At 39.6% G+C, this 16294-nt stretch overlaps 1 protein-coding gene across 32 annotated transcripts in view; it reads left to right on the top strand.

Moving 5' to 3' along the window:
• The window catches only part of DLG1 (discs large MAGUK scaffold protein 1), a 395120-nt gene that overhangs the window by 206428 nt on the left and 172398 nt on the right, over nt 1-16294 (top strand). For 31 of the 32 annotated variants that reach the window (XM_030574808.1, XM_030574804.1, XM_030574802.1 and 28 more), the window contains one exon: nt 2941-2994. In XM_030574808.1, the coding sequence (XP_030430668.1) occupies nt 2941-2994 (54 nt within the window). Of the gene's footprint in view, nt 1-2940; nt 2995-15053; nt 15373-16294 lie in introns of those variants that run through there. The other variant, XM_030574833.1, reaches the window with a different exon arrangement.

Here is a 16294-nt window from a genome sequence, read left to right as displayed (position 1 = left end):
AACACAAACAGAATAAGAAAAACAGAATTAAAGACCAGCACTGAGTGAGGATTAATACAAATGGCAAGTTATACTGGAGGCAAGCACAAGTACAAGTAATATTATGCATTTACTATCTATTCCTATAAGTCCACATATGAAAGACAAATGATATTGAAAATAGTCACAAGAACATGCAACGCTACTATTTTTGATTGCCTAGCAACTTCACATGTATTGTAACCACTCCCAACAAATACAGTTCTACATACAATACTAATACATTGATTAACTATATTTTACTAACCTTAACCTACCTATAACCTTATCTAGCAACTTATAAACCTTTATTGACTTTTATGATAAACTTGATGGTGACTTATACTGAAGACGGGCATAGCGACTTGTAAAGCCACTATGATTTATAAACTACTAACTTCACCAACGCTGTACCCAGTTCCAGCAAGGCACAAAACATATACAGTTACTATATATTGATTAACTATTGACTACTACTATTTTTAAACAACTTAAACAATTTACTAATATACTTAAAGTATAGTATTAATGTAGACTTAAGATTAATCAGCTCAAGCATAGCCAGACCCTTTCAGTTCAAAATCTTACCGTGCATTCTTCCAAAGATACTACCTTTAGTTGACCATTTCCTACACTGGCCAGGCACAGATAGTGAAGCGCAGTCCCTTTGGTCTCTGTCTCTGTCTCTGTCTCTGTCTCTCTCTCTCTCACACACACACACACACACACACACACACACACACACACACACAGACCCAGGCCTGTCTCTCTCTCTCTCTCTCTCTCTCTCTCTCTCTCTCTCTCTCTCTCTCTCTCTCTCTCTCTCTCTCTCTCTCTCTCTCTCTCTCTCTCTCTCTCTCTCTCTCTCTCTCTCTCTCTCTCTCTCACACACACACACACACACACACACACACACACACACACACACTCTCTCTCTCTCTGTGCCTCTGCATCTTAGGTATACTGTATTTGCTGGCTGTGTTTCAAAACAGGTCGACCAGTCAAGGTGGCCAAGTATTCTAGGGTGGCATTTGTGGTTGTTTTGAACTTATGTACCGTGCACCTGTGCTCATCTCATCTCATCTCATCTCTTCTCTTCTCTATGCGGCTAATTGTGGTCAATTTGCTAGACTCAGAAATGCTCGAGTCAGCTTAAAGAGGTATTTGGTTGCAGAACATAGTAACCACAGGTCTGTATCTACCTTTACAGAGTTTCCTTTTTAGTCTATAGAGTTTCCTAGATAGATTATGCTTATGCTTACAGGATTCTACTGTACTTGATTCTTACAACTTCCAGAAGTTTGAGGCCTAACTGTACTTAGCCTGACACTATTTGACAAGGCGTATACACATTAATCACAGTTGTGAAGGCCAAGACCATAACAGGGTTCTAAAAAGAATTAGATAAGTTCATGGAGGTTAGGTACATCAATGGCTATTTGCCAGGATGGGCAGGGATGGTGTCTCGAGCCTCTGTTTGCCAGAAGCTGCGAATGAGCGACAGGGGATGGATCACTTGATGATTACCTGTTTTGTTAATTCCCTCTGGGGCACCTGGTATTGGCCGCTGTCGGAAGACAGGATAATGGGCTAGATGGAGCTTTTTTCTGACCCAGTATGGCCTTTTTTATGTTCTTATGAGCTCTATACAAGGATAATATATAGCTCTAACTCTTAGTATAGTATATAACTATAACATAGCCCCTTCCTTCTCTAATTAGAAACAAATTTAACATTCCTATTCTAAAGGGAACTTAAGAAGGAAATCTTAACCATGAGTCTGTTATATAAGAAAAATAGAATTAAAATTGGCAGAAACAACTTCAACTTTTATAAAAACCCTCTACACATTTTGCTGCAATTTAATTGGTGTTTCTTCACTTTCTTAGTGATGGAAAATGTTTAATCATCTCCATATTAGCTTATAGTGCTGTAGAAATCTCATCTACTGGGAAAAATTCTAATTATTTCAGATGTGATGCAGTAGGGACTGTCTGTGTGGGGAGTGGGAGAGCAGGGGAGGACTTTAGGGGATGGAAGATGCCAGGGCCTGTAACCTGAGCTAGGTAAGGGAGGGGAAAGGTCAACACCTTTGCCCGGGAAGGGGAACAAAGGAAGGGAGTGGCAGGAGGGAAGCAGTTTGAGTTTGGGCTTGGGGCTGTGTGGGCGGAATTCAGGGTATCCTAGCTAGGATCCAAGCACCCTGAAAGCCCAGAAGGACTCAGTGGAGGGGTCCTGACTGTGCCTGCAAGCTCTGCTGTAGCCTGTGTTCCTGTTGTCCAATAAACTTTCTGTTTTACTGGCTGGCTGAGAGTCACTGTGGGTCCCAGGAAGAGGGGTGCAGGGCCGGACTCCCCCACACTCCGTGACAACTAACTAATACTACAGAATATCTAGTCTTAATAATAATAACAGTTTCAGGTACTGTGCAAAATGTGAGAACACTTGGTTAAACTTTAAGGCTAATTTGTTCTTTCTTTCCAATGTAAATTAAAAGTCATCTGACAACTCTAGTCTATTAATGTAAAGTAACTTTATGTGTGCTATTCTCATGTAGATTAAGTGGAGAATAGATTTTTAAATGTTCAAATTTTAACCTGTCCTTTTTATTACTTTACATTAATAAACTAGGGTTGTCAGAGGAGCAAACTGTGTTGCTCATTAATTGATCCTAGTTTATTTACCCTATTGGTGTGCACTAAAGGTTCCTAGTGCACTTTAACACAGAACTGTTTCAAACAGCACCACGTTAAAGCATGCCAGCAGGGTTTACATGGTACAATTGTGTAACATGATAGTATACTTTAGAAATCACACCCCTGTAGAGTGCATTTCCCTGCTGTGTTCATCTCTACTAAAATCTTTTAGTAATGTTTCCTCTGACTCACATTTTTACATTTTTTTAAAATTTTTCTTTTAAAGGCAAATGCTTCTCCTGTACTGGTGAATACAGATGCTTTGGAGACTCCAGCATACGTAAGCTTATATTTGCTTTCAACTATTTTATGTATTTAGAACAAAATATTAATACACAAGTGTTTACTTTTTTTTCTATCACTAAAAAGAAAAAGCATGTATCATGACCTACTCCATGATAGTGTTTGCCTTGTAGCCTGCAGAATCCCATATGTTACAGAGTACAGCTAATGTTCCTCAAATGTATGCTAGTTGTTCAAAGATAATAGAATACTGGCCATATGTCTCAAATAACACTTACAGCCTGAGAATTTCTGTTTGTGTCCTACTCTTTCATAAGGTGAAATAAATAGACCTCTTCACCACTATACCACTGCTATGTCACATGATTCCCTTAGAGTGGCGGTTCTCAAATTATGGGGTGGGCCTCCCAAATTATGGGGTGGGCCTCCCAAGGGAGGCACAGGAATGTGTCAAGGGAGGCATTAGCTCTATGTGGCTGGGACTCATGCAGAAGGGCCGTGCATATTAGGGAGGTAGGGGTAAAGGGAACAGCTGGAACCCCACTGCCCTGGGGCTGACAGTTGGAGTCCCACCACCTGGCTTGGGATTCTTTCCCCCTCCCCCCCCCACCCTCTCGTGGTCTTCAGAGTTGGGTGGTGGTATATGTACTTGGGGAGAGGGTGCATAAATGACTATAGACACAAAGAAGGGGAGCTCAATATAAAAAGTTTGAGAACCACTGCCTTAGACCTTTATGGTGATAGCTGTTTTTGTAGTCTGTTTCATCAGACTTTTAATTTTCTAAAAGCATGCATTAATATTGTATTTGTTCTGCCTGTAGCATTAAATTAATAACTGTAGATATGTGGGGATGAAAATTAGTCTTAATTTCATTGCATCTTTACCTTCTGTAGGAGCGCTGCTCACAGTTCCATAGTTAAAGATGAGTTGAGTTTTGCACTTAAAGGAGGGAATTAACCATTTTGTTATACAGTTTATGAAGAATGCAGTGTAGTCTCAAATTACAGTACTTACTCTTTTTGAGTACAGAACGAGTTTTCTGAGAATTTACAAGTAAAGCCATTAAATAGTTTGAGTTGTAATCACTTAAAAATCAGTCATTCGAGAAATTTAGTACCTGGTGCTAGATCTTTGTTCTCCTAAATGTTCTTAATACCAACTGAGTCTTCATACTTCCTGTGTGGTTAACTCATTGAAATCGTGTGCACAGGCTACTTTAGAAAATTATTTTGTAAGATTAGTGGTAGTTTTGTGCCATTGTCTTTCACAGCTGAAGTCTTCTCTAAGTATAGGCTGATGAATACTATTCTTCTATAGAGCATTCCACACAGAACTGCCCTCTTTCGAAATGGATATCAGCTCCCTTTGTTCTCAGTAGGACTACAGCAACAGTGGCCCTTAGCAAAAGTGCCCTTTTTCAAAATGGCTACTGCCTCTCATTGCTCCTAAAGAGAGTGAGGGCAAGGTATGCTCTCACTAAGATGGTATCTCGCTACTGCTCAAGGCTGGGCAAAAGTAGCCAGAGTGTACTGGTGAATCTGGCTTTAAGATTAAAATAAAAAAAAAGTAAAGTTCTTGCTGCATATCTTAACATCATTAGAAATATCACATTAACATTTTGGGGGGCTTCTTTTTTAGTCTTCACTCATGCAATTTTCATTTTAAAATCAAGGAAATTTCCAATTTGAAATTACATTAAAGTGAAGTAAAATTGAGAATACATACCAGTGCTTCAGACTCGTTGCTGCCTTTTTTTTCTTGGGTGGTGTCCTATTGATCCTTTTTATTGTCCATATACCCTGTTGCTTCTGACTTGCCTACATCAGGCCAGCTGATGGTCAGGGTGAGTTCATATCCTCCTGGTCTTGTCCTTGACCTGATCTGTGCCAACTGTTTGTCACTACCCTACAGTTGGCGTTGGTTTCATCTCCACTGTTGTCCTGAGTCTATAGCTACAACATAAGACCTGTGTCCCAACGCAGCTTGGACTGTTGCCTTTGCTTTGTGTAGCAGTTTGATGATTGGATACACACCTTGTGTGTAATGGTCTCAGGTCCTTTGCTCCTTTGTTATAGTGTGGCTGGCTGCCTAACTTGGCGTTCTCTTAAATATTTCTCTGTACTGTCAGCATTCCTTTATGGGGCTGCAGCAGACTCCTCATGGGAAGTCATTCTTGGTTCTCTGTCCCATCAGTGCCTGTGCTTGGGTTCCTCTCTAATTCCTGGGAGGAAGTATTGCAATGGTCCAACTCTGCCATGTAGGGAAATCTTCCTGTCTTTGCCATCAGTCTCTTGGCTGTCTTCACTCTTGACTCTGTCTGTCTTTTGCTTTATGGTTATACAGTGGAAGAGTTCTTATGCTCAATTTTTTTATTTAAAACTGAATTCTTTGAATAATGGAAGAGGAGAGGCTGGACAAATTGATTATTTAAAAAGTAATAGGTCATCAGGCCCAGATAGTATGCTCTTAAGGGTTCTGAAGGAGTTTAAGAATGAAGTGACTGAGCTGCTAGCAATTATATGCAGACTCATAAAATACTGCTACTCTTCCGAAGGATTGGAGGGTGACAAATTTTGTAAATGTTTTGTTTAAAAGTCTTTAGGGATGATCTAGAGAATTACACACCAGTAAGGCTTACATCTGTAATTGGCCAATTGATTGAAATAATCATTTTAAAAAGAATAATAAAACACCTGAAAGGTCATAGTATGGTAGGGTCTATCCAGCACAGTTTCTGCAAGGGAAATTTGTCTTTCACTGTTCTCTTAGAATTCGTTGAATATGTCAGTATAGTAGTGGAAAAAGGAGAACTGGTAGACATAATTTACTTAAACTGTTGAAAGGCCTTTGGAAAGCTACCTTATAAGAGGCTACTAAAGGAACTAAGAAGTCATAGGGCATAGGGTAAGAGGAAAAGTAATGTCATGGATCAAAAATTGGCTGGGTCAATTTGCTTCATGACAAATGGTTGACAATGAGGGTGCCACAAGGTTCTGTATCAAGTCTCAGTATTCTTTAATATATTCATTGATGATGTGGAAAGGACATTTAGTAATGATGTAGCAAAATTTGCTAATGACACAACATTGTTTGTTAGTCAAGACTAGAGAACACTGCGAAGAACTTCAGATACCTGACCAAGCTTGCTGAATGCACAATACAATGGCAAACAAAACTCAGTGTAAATAAATGCCAAGTAATGAACATTGAGGAGAACATTTTGAACTACTCCCTACAACTTACAAGGTTTCAAATGAGTTGTATCTCCTCAAGGAATGAACCAGGGTATCATTTTAGACTTCTCAATGAAGACCTCTGTTCACCATGCAGTACCAGTCCAGAAAGCTAACAAGATCTTAGGATGCACAGGGAACGGGATGGTGAATAACATGGAGAATATTTTAATGACTTTACATAAATCAATAATGTGGTTTCATCTGTAATATTGCATGCAGTATTGGGACCTCCATTTTAAATGGATATTGCAGAACTAGAGAGGGTTCAGAGAAGGGCAACAGCAGTGTTAACTGGCCTGGTAAAAAAAAAACTCAGAAAAGAGAGAGTGAAAGACTGGGATTGTTTACCTTTGAAAGGAGATGAATAAGAGAGGACCAGATAAAAGTATACAAAATAGTGAATGGTCTACAGAAGGCAGATCTGGAACTTATGTTCTCTTTATGTCATAACACAAGAACATGGAGATATTGAATGGTAGCAAATTTAAAACTGATTACTGCACAGGAAATATATTTTCACACAAGCGCATAGATTGTGGAACACATTGCCACAAATTATTGAGGCAAAGAACTTGATGAGATTCAAAATGGAATTGGCCATATGGATGCAATAATTTTCTGAATTATTGTAGCAGAGCATTAGCTCTGTTATAGTTAAGGTTGAGCATTTTTTTCTGTTTAAAGATCAGTTATTCTAAGTGCTCCAAACTCTGTGTGGTTACTTGCATCATCTGGACATTTGCCGTGGGTTATGGCTGTGCAAGGTACTGTTGGTAGTGCAGTGGAGTCATTTAGCAAGGGCTTTCTGAGGTACCACCTCCCAAAAAACATATTACAAAAATCAACTGGTTCTTAATTTTTTTTTTTTTTTTTGCGCACACTTGGGACTTAAACCATGGTTCAAATCATCCACCAACTTCTCATTCTCTCAGCATTTATCTTAGCTAGAGTATGGCTAAGTTAAATTGTTAGTTATTAAATTAAGTTATTAAACTGAGAGTTTGAACCTACAAGTCACTTTTCCCAAACAGATTAAAATGCAGATGTGCAGCAAGACTAGGGCTCTTTTAATAGTCAGAATTTTCAGGCAACCTTTTGGTAAGTGAATGACTCAAGGGTATGGATTCTGCATCACCACCCTCCTGCTGCTTTCTGCTGGTATATGCATTCCTCAGAGCCCCTCCATCTTCCTATCTCTACAAGTTTACCAGGAGCATGAAATGGCAAGGAAGAGGGTGAAACTGGGGATGGATGAACTTGGAGCAGTGAGCATGGTGGACAGACTGTTGAAGGAGTTGGAGCAGTAGTAAGGGAGTCTGAGTAATTGGAGAGAGATGGAGGTCAAAGCAGTGAGGAGAAATTGTGTGTGTATGTGTGTATGTGAGCGAGAGAGGGAGAGATAGAGAGTGTAATTTGAAGAGTGCAGGGAAGAGCAGGATTGAAAGGAGGGGTCAATGCTGTACAGTGGGTGGGAGTGGAGGGCTTCAGTTCTGTCCTCCCCAAACCCCCACATCCCTCAGTCAATGAAAGGTATCTGTCTGGCCCCCATCACTGTTGCTTCTGAGCACCTTGCAGTTTTAATGGATTTGTCCTCACAGCACCCCCTTGTAGGATGAAGGTAGCTTTGTGCTGTTGTCTCCATCTTACAGATAGAAAACTGACACACAGAGACTAAAGAACTTGCCCAAGGTCATACAAAAAGAAGTCTGGAGCAAGGGCTGGACCCTGGTTTCCAAAGTCTGTGATTTTGACCTCTGCTTCATCCTTCTTCTCACGCCCTCCCTTCAAAAAATGCCCCCACTGACTTCATGGTAGTCCAGTCATCCTCTCCCTGTCTTCTCAGCTTCTGGGCCCCCTGCTTATGACTGCCTGTCCAGGGAAGAGGGCTGAAGAGGGAGAGCCTGACTGTGCTGGGCAAGCAGAGAGAAGACAAGGTGATGCAGAGGCAGTGAAGGAACCAACACGCAGCCATTGCATTTTGTGGCTGAGATAAACATTGCCAAGCAATCAGGAGCAGTGGAGGAGGGGGGCTGTACTGTGAAATATGGGGAAGCTGAGAAATTATTAAAAAAAAAAAAAACCAAAACAAGAAAATTGAGTGCCCAAAACTTCGTTAATGCAGAGTTATGGTTGGCCAAGTAGTGCCTCATATCCTTCCAGAACATGGTAGCTGGATGAGTTAATTCTGTATGTCCTGTTTTCCTGTCAAATTTCGATGTCTTTGTGAAAGATGCTTTAGCCTAATACAGGAGTAGACAACCTATGGCACGTGTGCCAAAGGCGGCATGCGAGCTGATTTTCAGTGTCACTCACACTGCCTGGGTCCTGGCCACCGGTCCAGGGGACTCTGCATTTTAATTTAATTTTAAATGAAGCTTCTTAAACATTTAAAAAACCTTATTTAAGTTACATACAACAATAGTTTAATTATATATTATAGACATAGAAAATGACCTTCTAAAATGTTAAAATATATTACTGGCACACGAAATCTTAAATTAGAGTGAATAAATGAAGATTTGGCACACCATTTCTGTAAGGTTACCGACCCCTGGCCTAATACAAGGTATTAGGCTCAAGACACCAGTTACTAGGGGCCCAAAAAGCCACAATGAAGAAAGGAGATGACACTGGTTATAAACAACCACCTGACTTAGAGGGAACGTGAAGGCAGTTATAAATTTAAATATTTCTATGTAGATAGATATAAAGCAAATAGCAGAAATGTTCAATAAATATTTCTGTTCAGTATTTTGGGGGAAAAAGATATTGTCATGTCTGATGATGACGATGATGAAACACTTTACCTTCCAGTATTAACTCAGGAGGATGTTAAAAAAACAGCTTCTAAAGTTAGACATTTTTAAATCAGGGGTCCAGATAACTTGTATCTGTAGTAAGAGGAGGCCCTGAGATATAAACCTTGGTATCAGAGGGCTAGTATGAGGGCTAAGACCTGAACTAAAGTAATGGTCAGGACTTTGCTGACATACAGTAAAGTTAAGCTGTGAACCAGAGATAGGCCCTGCTCACAGAAGCTGGCAAGGAAAGGGCTGATGCTGCAAAAAGAGACATACCTAAAAGGTATTGGACACCAGATATCAGAACATTCGCATACTTGTACACTCCACACAGATAACAAGGAACAAGCTGATCCATCCCAATGACAAGGCCAAAAGGGAAATATGATGGATAGAGTTGTTTTGTTCCAACCAACAAGTGCAAGGTGAGAGGTGTCACCTTACTATGTAGAGGGGTTGTACCTCAATACATCAGGAGTGATGTGTAACTTGTTTGTACCTGTGTATAAAAATGCATCCCTGGGGCAGTGTCTTTGTCCAGCCTAGGGGGCAGTGGAAAGTCCCGCCATTGACTGAGCTGAGTCCATTGCCAGGGAGCACATAAGCACTGGCTAGCTGCACCTTAGCAGCCCTTGGACTTCATTTGCCAGGGAACTGGGGACTGTGTTTCTCTTCGACAATAAACTAGGCCGACGTGCCTTCGTATCTTACTAGAGTCTGTGGTCACTGGGGGTTCTCTCAGGGTCTGCTGTGTCAGCTATCTGCGCAGAGCTGGGACAGCACACAGAGGGAACACACGCACGCAGACGATTAATATCAACATTGAACAGAGCAGAGCACCACACCGGTAGCATCTGACAACAGTATCCAAAAGTCCTTCTTTAGGTGATGGTCCCTCTATGGATTCCAGGTATGGGGTGCCCATGTGTGCCACGCGCTGCAGGCAGAACAATTCTGTAGCAGTTGTGTATTGTCCTTGTGTCTACAGCAGGGGTTATATGAGGCTGTGCAGGTTGATGCATCTCCAGTTCCCTCTTACTGTCACTTGGCCAGAATTGGAACCTCTGTTCCTCCATTTTCTTAGCCTAGCTAAGAGAGTTGGTTGTCTGTTCTTCCTTCTTGTTGTATATAGTTGTAGATAGTCATTTTTCTTGTTCTTATAGTGTTTTAGTTAGTTAGGTTTGCTTTCAGACTTCTTCCTCTGTTAGGGAGACCTCCTTTCCTGGGGATTATGCCCCAGCAAATCGGCTTAAAAAACTGTGCTTCCTGCCTGCGCTCCTTCTCCAAGAGCAGTGAGTACCAGCAATGCCTGTACTGCCTCAGCGAAGCCCACATCATTGCCTGCTGACAAAGGAGCCTTCTGGACTGTAAAATGTTGATTTTCAATAACTCTTGGAACACTGATGACTGGACGAAAGCTAGTGTTGTGGCAATATTTTAAAACGGTGAACAGAACGACCCAGGCAGTCATAGACCTGTCAGTCTGACTTGGATCTTGGACAGAATAATGGAACAGCTAATATAGGAATCAATTAATACAGAATCACAAGGGTACGAAAACTAATACCAATCAGTTTTATGGTTTTATGAAAAATAGATTCTATCAAACTAACTGAATGTTTTTGATGAGATTACAAGTTTAGTTGATAAAGGTAGTAGTGCTGATGTAATATAATTCTGTGGCACATTTGACTTGGTACTGTGATGTCTTTTTTGGGGTACCCTGAATTGTGAGCCCCTGTGTTCCTTCTCTGCCTCAGCAAGTGAGTGTTTTGCTGCTAATAAGCCATTTGTCGGCTTGCTCACACACCAGCCTCTTTGACTTGCCAGCCAACTCTTTGGACACTGTCAGTCCAAACCCTGTCTTGCAGGTAACAGTCAGTGAACCCCCATTCCTGAGTTCACCAGGGACGTCTCTCTGGAGTATTCAGTCCCTCTCACTGTGACTGTTCACAGAAATTAAGTTGTCTTCTTCCAGTGAGACAAGAGTATTCAGCAGTCTGTTTGGCTAGCTGAGGACTCAGCCTCCAATTTCATGCACAGCCCTGAGATGGTTTTGTAATACAGCAAGAATGAGTTTATTAACAAAGAATAGAGATTTAGGTGATACTGAGCAGAATAAGAGAGACTGGTGTAGTTACATGCAAAATAAAACATGCTTTCTAGTGACTAAAAGTTAATTTCAGGAAGTTACAATCTTGTCTGAGCTTGTTTCTCACTTCCATTAAGTCTGTGCAGAAAGAATAGCAAATATGGTAGACGACCAGCTTGGCTTGACAGTGAAATCTTCAGTGAGCTTAAACACACAAAGGAAGCTTGCAAGAAGTGGAAACTTGGTCAGATGACTAGGGAGGAGAATGCACTTTTATGTAGAAATCTATGATTAAATTGAGTCTTCCTGACTAGTGATTTAAATTAAATCCACCCTGGTTGTTGGTAATGGTCAGTGAGCTTTTCCATGCTCCGACTGATACAGTTTTTCAGGTTTTGTACCTTCTTTCTACCTGAAGGTTTTTGTACCTCTGCTAAGCTGCTGATGAACTCTGTGCTAGTTTCAGTGGCGAAAGTGATGCTTCTTGTTTGCAAGTTTGCTAGTTCCCTCTTGAATGGCTCCACAAGGGGTAATGCAATTTTGTGTTTTGATATTTTCATGGGTTGCGCATAGGAATGCCGCTTCCAACTTCAGCTTGTCCTCTAAATATATATATCTCCTTGGAATATGACCTTTTATGTGATTAGAATCTGTCCTGTTCTCTGTCATGTTGAGAATATTCTCGTTTTGTCCTACAACCAAATCTGTGGCTTGCACTGCCCTGCCTTGAACAAAATTGCAGGTTGCTTCACAGTCCAGCTGGAGCCAAATTGGTCATTGATCTAATAGAATATTTGCAAATATGGAGGTCGAATGACTGTGACAGTTGCCTTCTCCAGTGCATGTACATTGAGAGACTTCGGATTTACCATGCTCCACTGAAGATAGTTTCTGTTTCTTGTGTCACAGCATGAGCTGCTGGGGTTTTTTTCTTCCTGGGGTAGCTGTGGCATTGGGACATAAAATAGATTGGTTTTCCACCCTCCTTGCACCATTTCCCATAGTCTGGGCATTTTTCTCTCTGGTGTTTTTTGCCACTTTCTAGTACACATTCTAGACTATGAAACCTGCATTCTCTGTTGGTCTGTCTTTGTCCTGCCTTTTAAGTTCTTTTGGCTTGAGTATGTGTACTTTTTCTGTATTGGTGGCTGTTATTGTTTTGATCCTTTCCTTGGTTAGTTTAGCAGCCCTTGTTATTTGAACACATTTCTCCAAGGTTTGATCTCTCTTTATCAGCAATTGCTCCCTTATGTTGGAATCATGTCCCACAAACAGCCCTGTCTCTGAAGACATAAGATTCTCTGATTGCAGTTATATGTGGAAGCCAGGGTTCTCAGCTCAGTAAGATAAGTATCTGTTTCCTCTTCTGCTTATTGATTTCATGTATAAAAAACAAACAAAACTGTTCTTTCTCTACAGTCTGATTCTGCTGGGAACACAGTATTCATCCAACACTCTGTTCAGCTGCGCCAGTGTTTCAAGCGCTATCCTGGCAACAGTCAAAATGTGTTAAAGTATGGTGATGCAAAATTAAGACTGGTAGTAACACAGTACAATAAACATCTAATTATAATTAGTTCCTAATAGTGTTTCTGTATCTAGAGTGAAAGAAACTGGATTTTAAACTCATTTTTTCCCCTTGTGTTGTCACTACAAGGTGGAATTTGGGTTATTTGGCACATTTACTGTGTATTTACGTATCTGAATATGTTTGGATTTAATGTAACCTTAACTCTGAATGTTGTGAGTTTGTAGTGCTTGGATAATTATAACATCTCTATCATGTTTTTACCCTAAATTCCTAATACAGTCTGGTAGTGGGAAAAGACTGCAGTGGCTTCCTACTGATGGAGACTTTCCCTACCACAGGGAGCTACTGAAGTTTTTATCCCCACCACAGGGAAAGGCTCTAGCAGTGGGAGCTATCAGAACTTTTCCCTGCTACAGGGAAAAACTCCAGTAATGGGGAGCTGCCGGACCCTTTACTTGCTGCAATGAAAGACTCTGGCAAAGGGAGGCAGTGGGGAAAGGTTCCAGCAACTTCCCTCTGCTGAGCCTTTTCTTTCTGCCTCTCCCTGCCAGAGCTTTTCCCTGACCTGGTTAGCTACACACTGCAGTGTGGACACAGCCTACTTTTCAGTGTGGTGTGTAGCTTCATTTATATTACACACTGCCACAAGAGGTCTGCAGTATAGATGTAGCCAATAAATAAAGCTAGACTCCAGGCTGTAGCACTTCCTTGAAATAATTTCTGTTTGAACTAGAGCATATGTTCAATATGCTTTGATCAAGTTTCTGTTAGAAAGTGTAAGGCCTGTTTGAGTGGTGGGTTTGGCACACAGTTTAGACTCCTGAGGACCAAAATGCTTTTGTCTAAACTTGTTGGGCTTAATATAGGGGTATTTGGATGAAGTGTAATGGTCTGTGCTATAGAGGAGGTCAGGCTGGATGATCTAATGGTTTCTTCTGGCCTTAAACCTTTGAAATTATGGCAGTAGACTCCTGTGAAAATCCTAGCCTTTCAGTTTAACATTTAATGCAAAATTTAAGAGGTGAAAACAAAAGCATTTTCAGATGGAATAGAAACAATTTCAATATGATGTATACATTTTTCTACTAAGAATAAATAATTATCAGTACTGCTGCCTCTCACATTTTAAATGAAGAATATATAGATGCAGTACTGTGGTCACCATTTTATTTTAAATTGCCAAGTTACCACAGTTACTTTGCCTTTTAAGTATAGGGAAAGCTGGTATCTCAGGTACTGTGCTGAGGCAGTGTTTACAAATGCTGTGTGGTTTTTTTATATGATGACAGTTTTGCATAGGTGTTATGGAAGTGTTTAGTTTTAGCTAATGTTTTTCAAGCTGTGATTTTTAGGATGTTAAGAATATAGGAAATCCACTGAAGATAATAATTACTACTTTGTATTAACATATCCTGAAAGCCAAGCTAATGTGCCATGAGGCTTTATAATATTAGAGAAGAAAACAGTGTTTCAGTAGCAGTGGAAATTGACTTAGCATTCAAGTCATCCACTTAATGTTAAAACAACAACTAAATCTAGATTCATAGATGATTGGGCCCAAAGGGACCATTATGATCATTTAGTCTGACTTCCTTTATTACACAGGCCGTAGAACATCCCCAAAATAAGTCCTGGAACATATTGTTTAGAAAGCAGCAAAGAATCCTGTGGCACCTTATAGATTAACAGACTATAGTCTATAAGGATTCTTTGCTGCTTTCACAGATCCAGACTAACAGGGCTACCCCTCTGATATTGTTTAGAAAAGCATCCAATCTTGATTTAAAAATTGTCTGTGATTGGGAATCCACCATGACGCTTGATAAATTATTCCAATGATTAATTATTCTCACCATTTAAAATGTATACCTTATTTCCAGTCTGAATTTGTGTAGCTTCAACTTCCAACCATTGGCTCATGTTATACCTTTCTCTAGTAAACTGAAGAGCCTGTTGTTAAATATTATTTCCCCACGTATGTACTCATAGACTATCATCATGTCATCTCTTAACATTCTCTTTGTTAAGCAAAATAGATTGAGCTCCTTGTGTTTATCACTATAAGGCATGTTTTCTAATAATTTAAGGGTTCTTGTGGCTCTTCTCTGAACCCTCTCCAATTTATCAACATCCTTTTTGAATTGTGAAAACCACAGTTGTGATCTGGCGAATACCCCAGACAGCTTTTTTAAACTTGTTAAGATTTGGTTGCAAGTTATCTGGACCAGCTATTTTAAAAATGTCTGTCTTTAGTAGCTTCTGTTTAACATCCTCCAGAGATACTAATAGAATGGAAAGTTTGTTATCACCACATGATGAGACTGCATCATCTGATTTTTTCCCAAATGAAGAACAGAAATATTTAATGACTATCTCTGCCTTTTCTGCATGATTATTGATAATTCTACCATTTCCATCAAGTAATGGATGAATAGTATTGTCAGGATTCTTTTTGTTCCTAATGTATTTTTAAAAAAATCCTTATTGTCCTCAACTTTGCTAGGCATAGGTTTCTGCTGGCTTCTCTTATTAATTTTCTACAATTCCTGACTTATGATTTATATTCATTACTATCAATTAAAATCTAAATAATGCAAAATATTTAAAAACAATTGTCTCTTGGAAGAGCTTTCTAGGGAAGAAAAGGAAATCCATGATACCCAAAAAATGGAAGCAAAGAAGGAAGCTAATGATAAATTATTAATAGAATGCAATGATCGTGATACACATGAAGTAGATTGTGCAGATAAAATGGTATGTGGAATTTAATAATCCACTGATTAATGTAAAACTTAATTGAACACGTCAGTAATTAGCAAAGATATGAAAGTAAGGGCTAACCTTGAGAATATCCATATTTGAGCAATTTGGTTAGTTGTGTGAAGAGCACCGATATAGGAGGAAGCCTAGTGAGATGAACATTTCAGTAGTATTATATTCTAATAAAAGTACTTCATGGTTTTTAGCCAAGGAGTGAAATATCAAATGTTTATAATATTCAACGAGTAAAACGGACAAGTTACCAACTGAGTTAGTGTGAGCTCTCAATTTTGAAATTAAAATAAAAAAGAAGCTGTTAGTAGGTTCTGGAGATATACTTTAAATAGTATACATGGCCAATAAGATAAACCAATAGGAATCTATAAGAATATAACCAAAATATTAGTAATACGTGTTTAGTAAAATTTTTCAATTAATCTGTCGTGTCCTATAGACATAGTCTTGATATTTGTAGACATCAGAAAAGTAGGAAAAAGAAAATTTAAACCTCATTATTGTCTGTGTCAGAATGGTATTTGTCTGTGTAGCTGAATTACGAGTAATACCAGAACAGAGTTCTGCAGCATTCACCAGAAACATGAGTATAGGAAAAAGTCCCTTTACAAATGTCTTGAAAACAATGGCTACAAAAGAAAGATATCTGAAACTGTACAGCAAGACTCTGAAACCTCCAAAATAGAAAACAAGTAATACAGTAGATGAGAATACTGTTTTAAATGCCATGAAATCTAGCATAGTTAAGGCTAAAGTTAGGCCTTGTGATCTTGAGGTGATCAAATCCTTCAAAACTTTGTGACACGCTTTCTGTAGAATGGGCGTCTTTGAACCCAGATTTGAGAAATAGAACAAGACTAAAGAAGTGGCAAAAACTGTGTAATGAATCAGCTATGAAGCA

This window comes from Gopherus evgoodei, chromosome 9 (assembly GCF_007399415.2).
Source record: "Gopherus evgoodei ecotype Sinaloan lineage chromosome 9, rGopEvg1_v1.p, whole genome shotgun sequence".
NCBI classification, from domain to species: Eukaryota; Metazoa; Chordata; order Testudines; family Testudinidae; genus Gopherus; species Gopherus evgoodei.
Note: the sequence above shows the minus strand (reverse complement) of the source record. Positions and strands in the feature narration are given on the sequence as shown.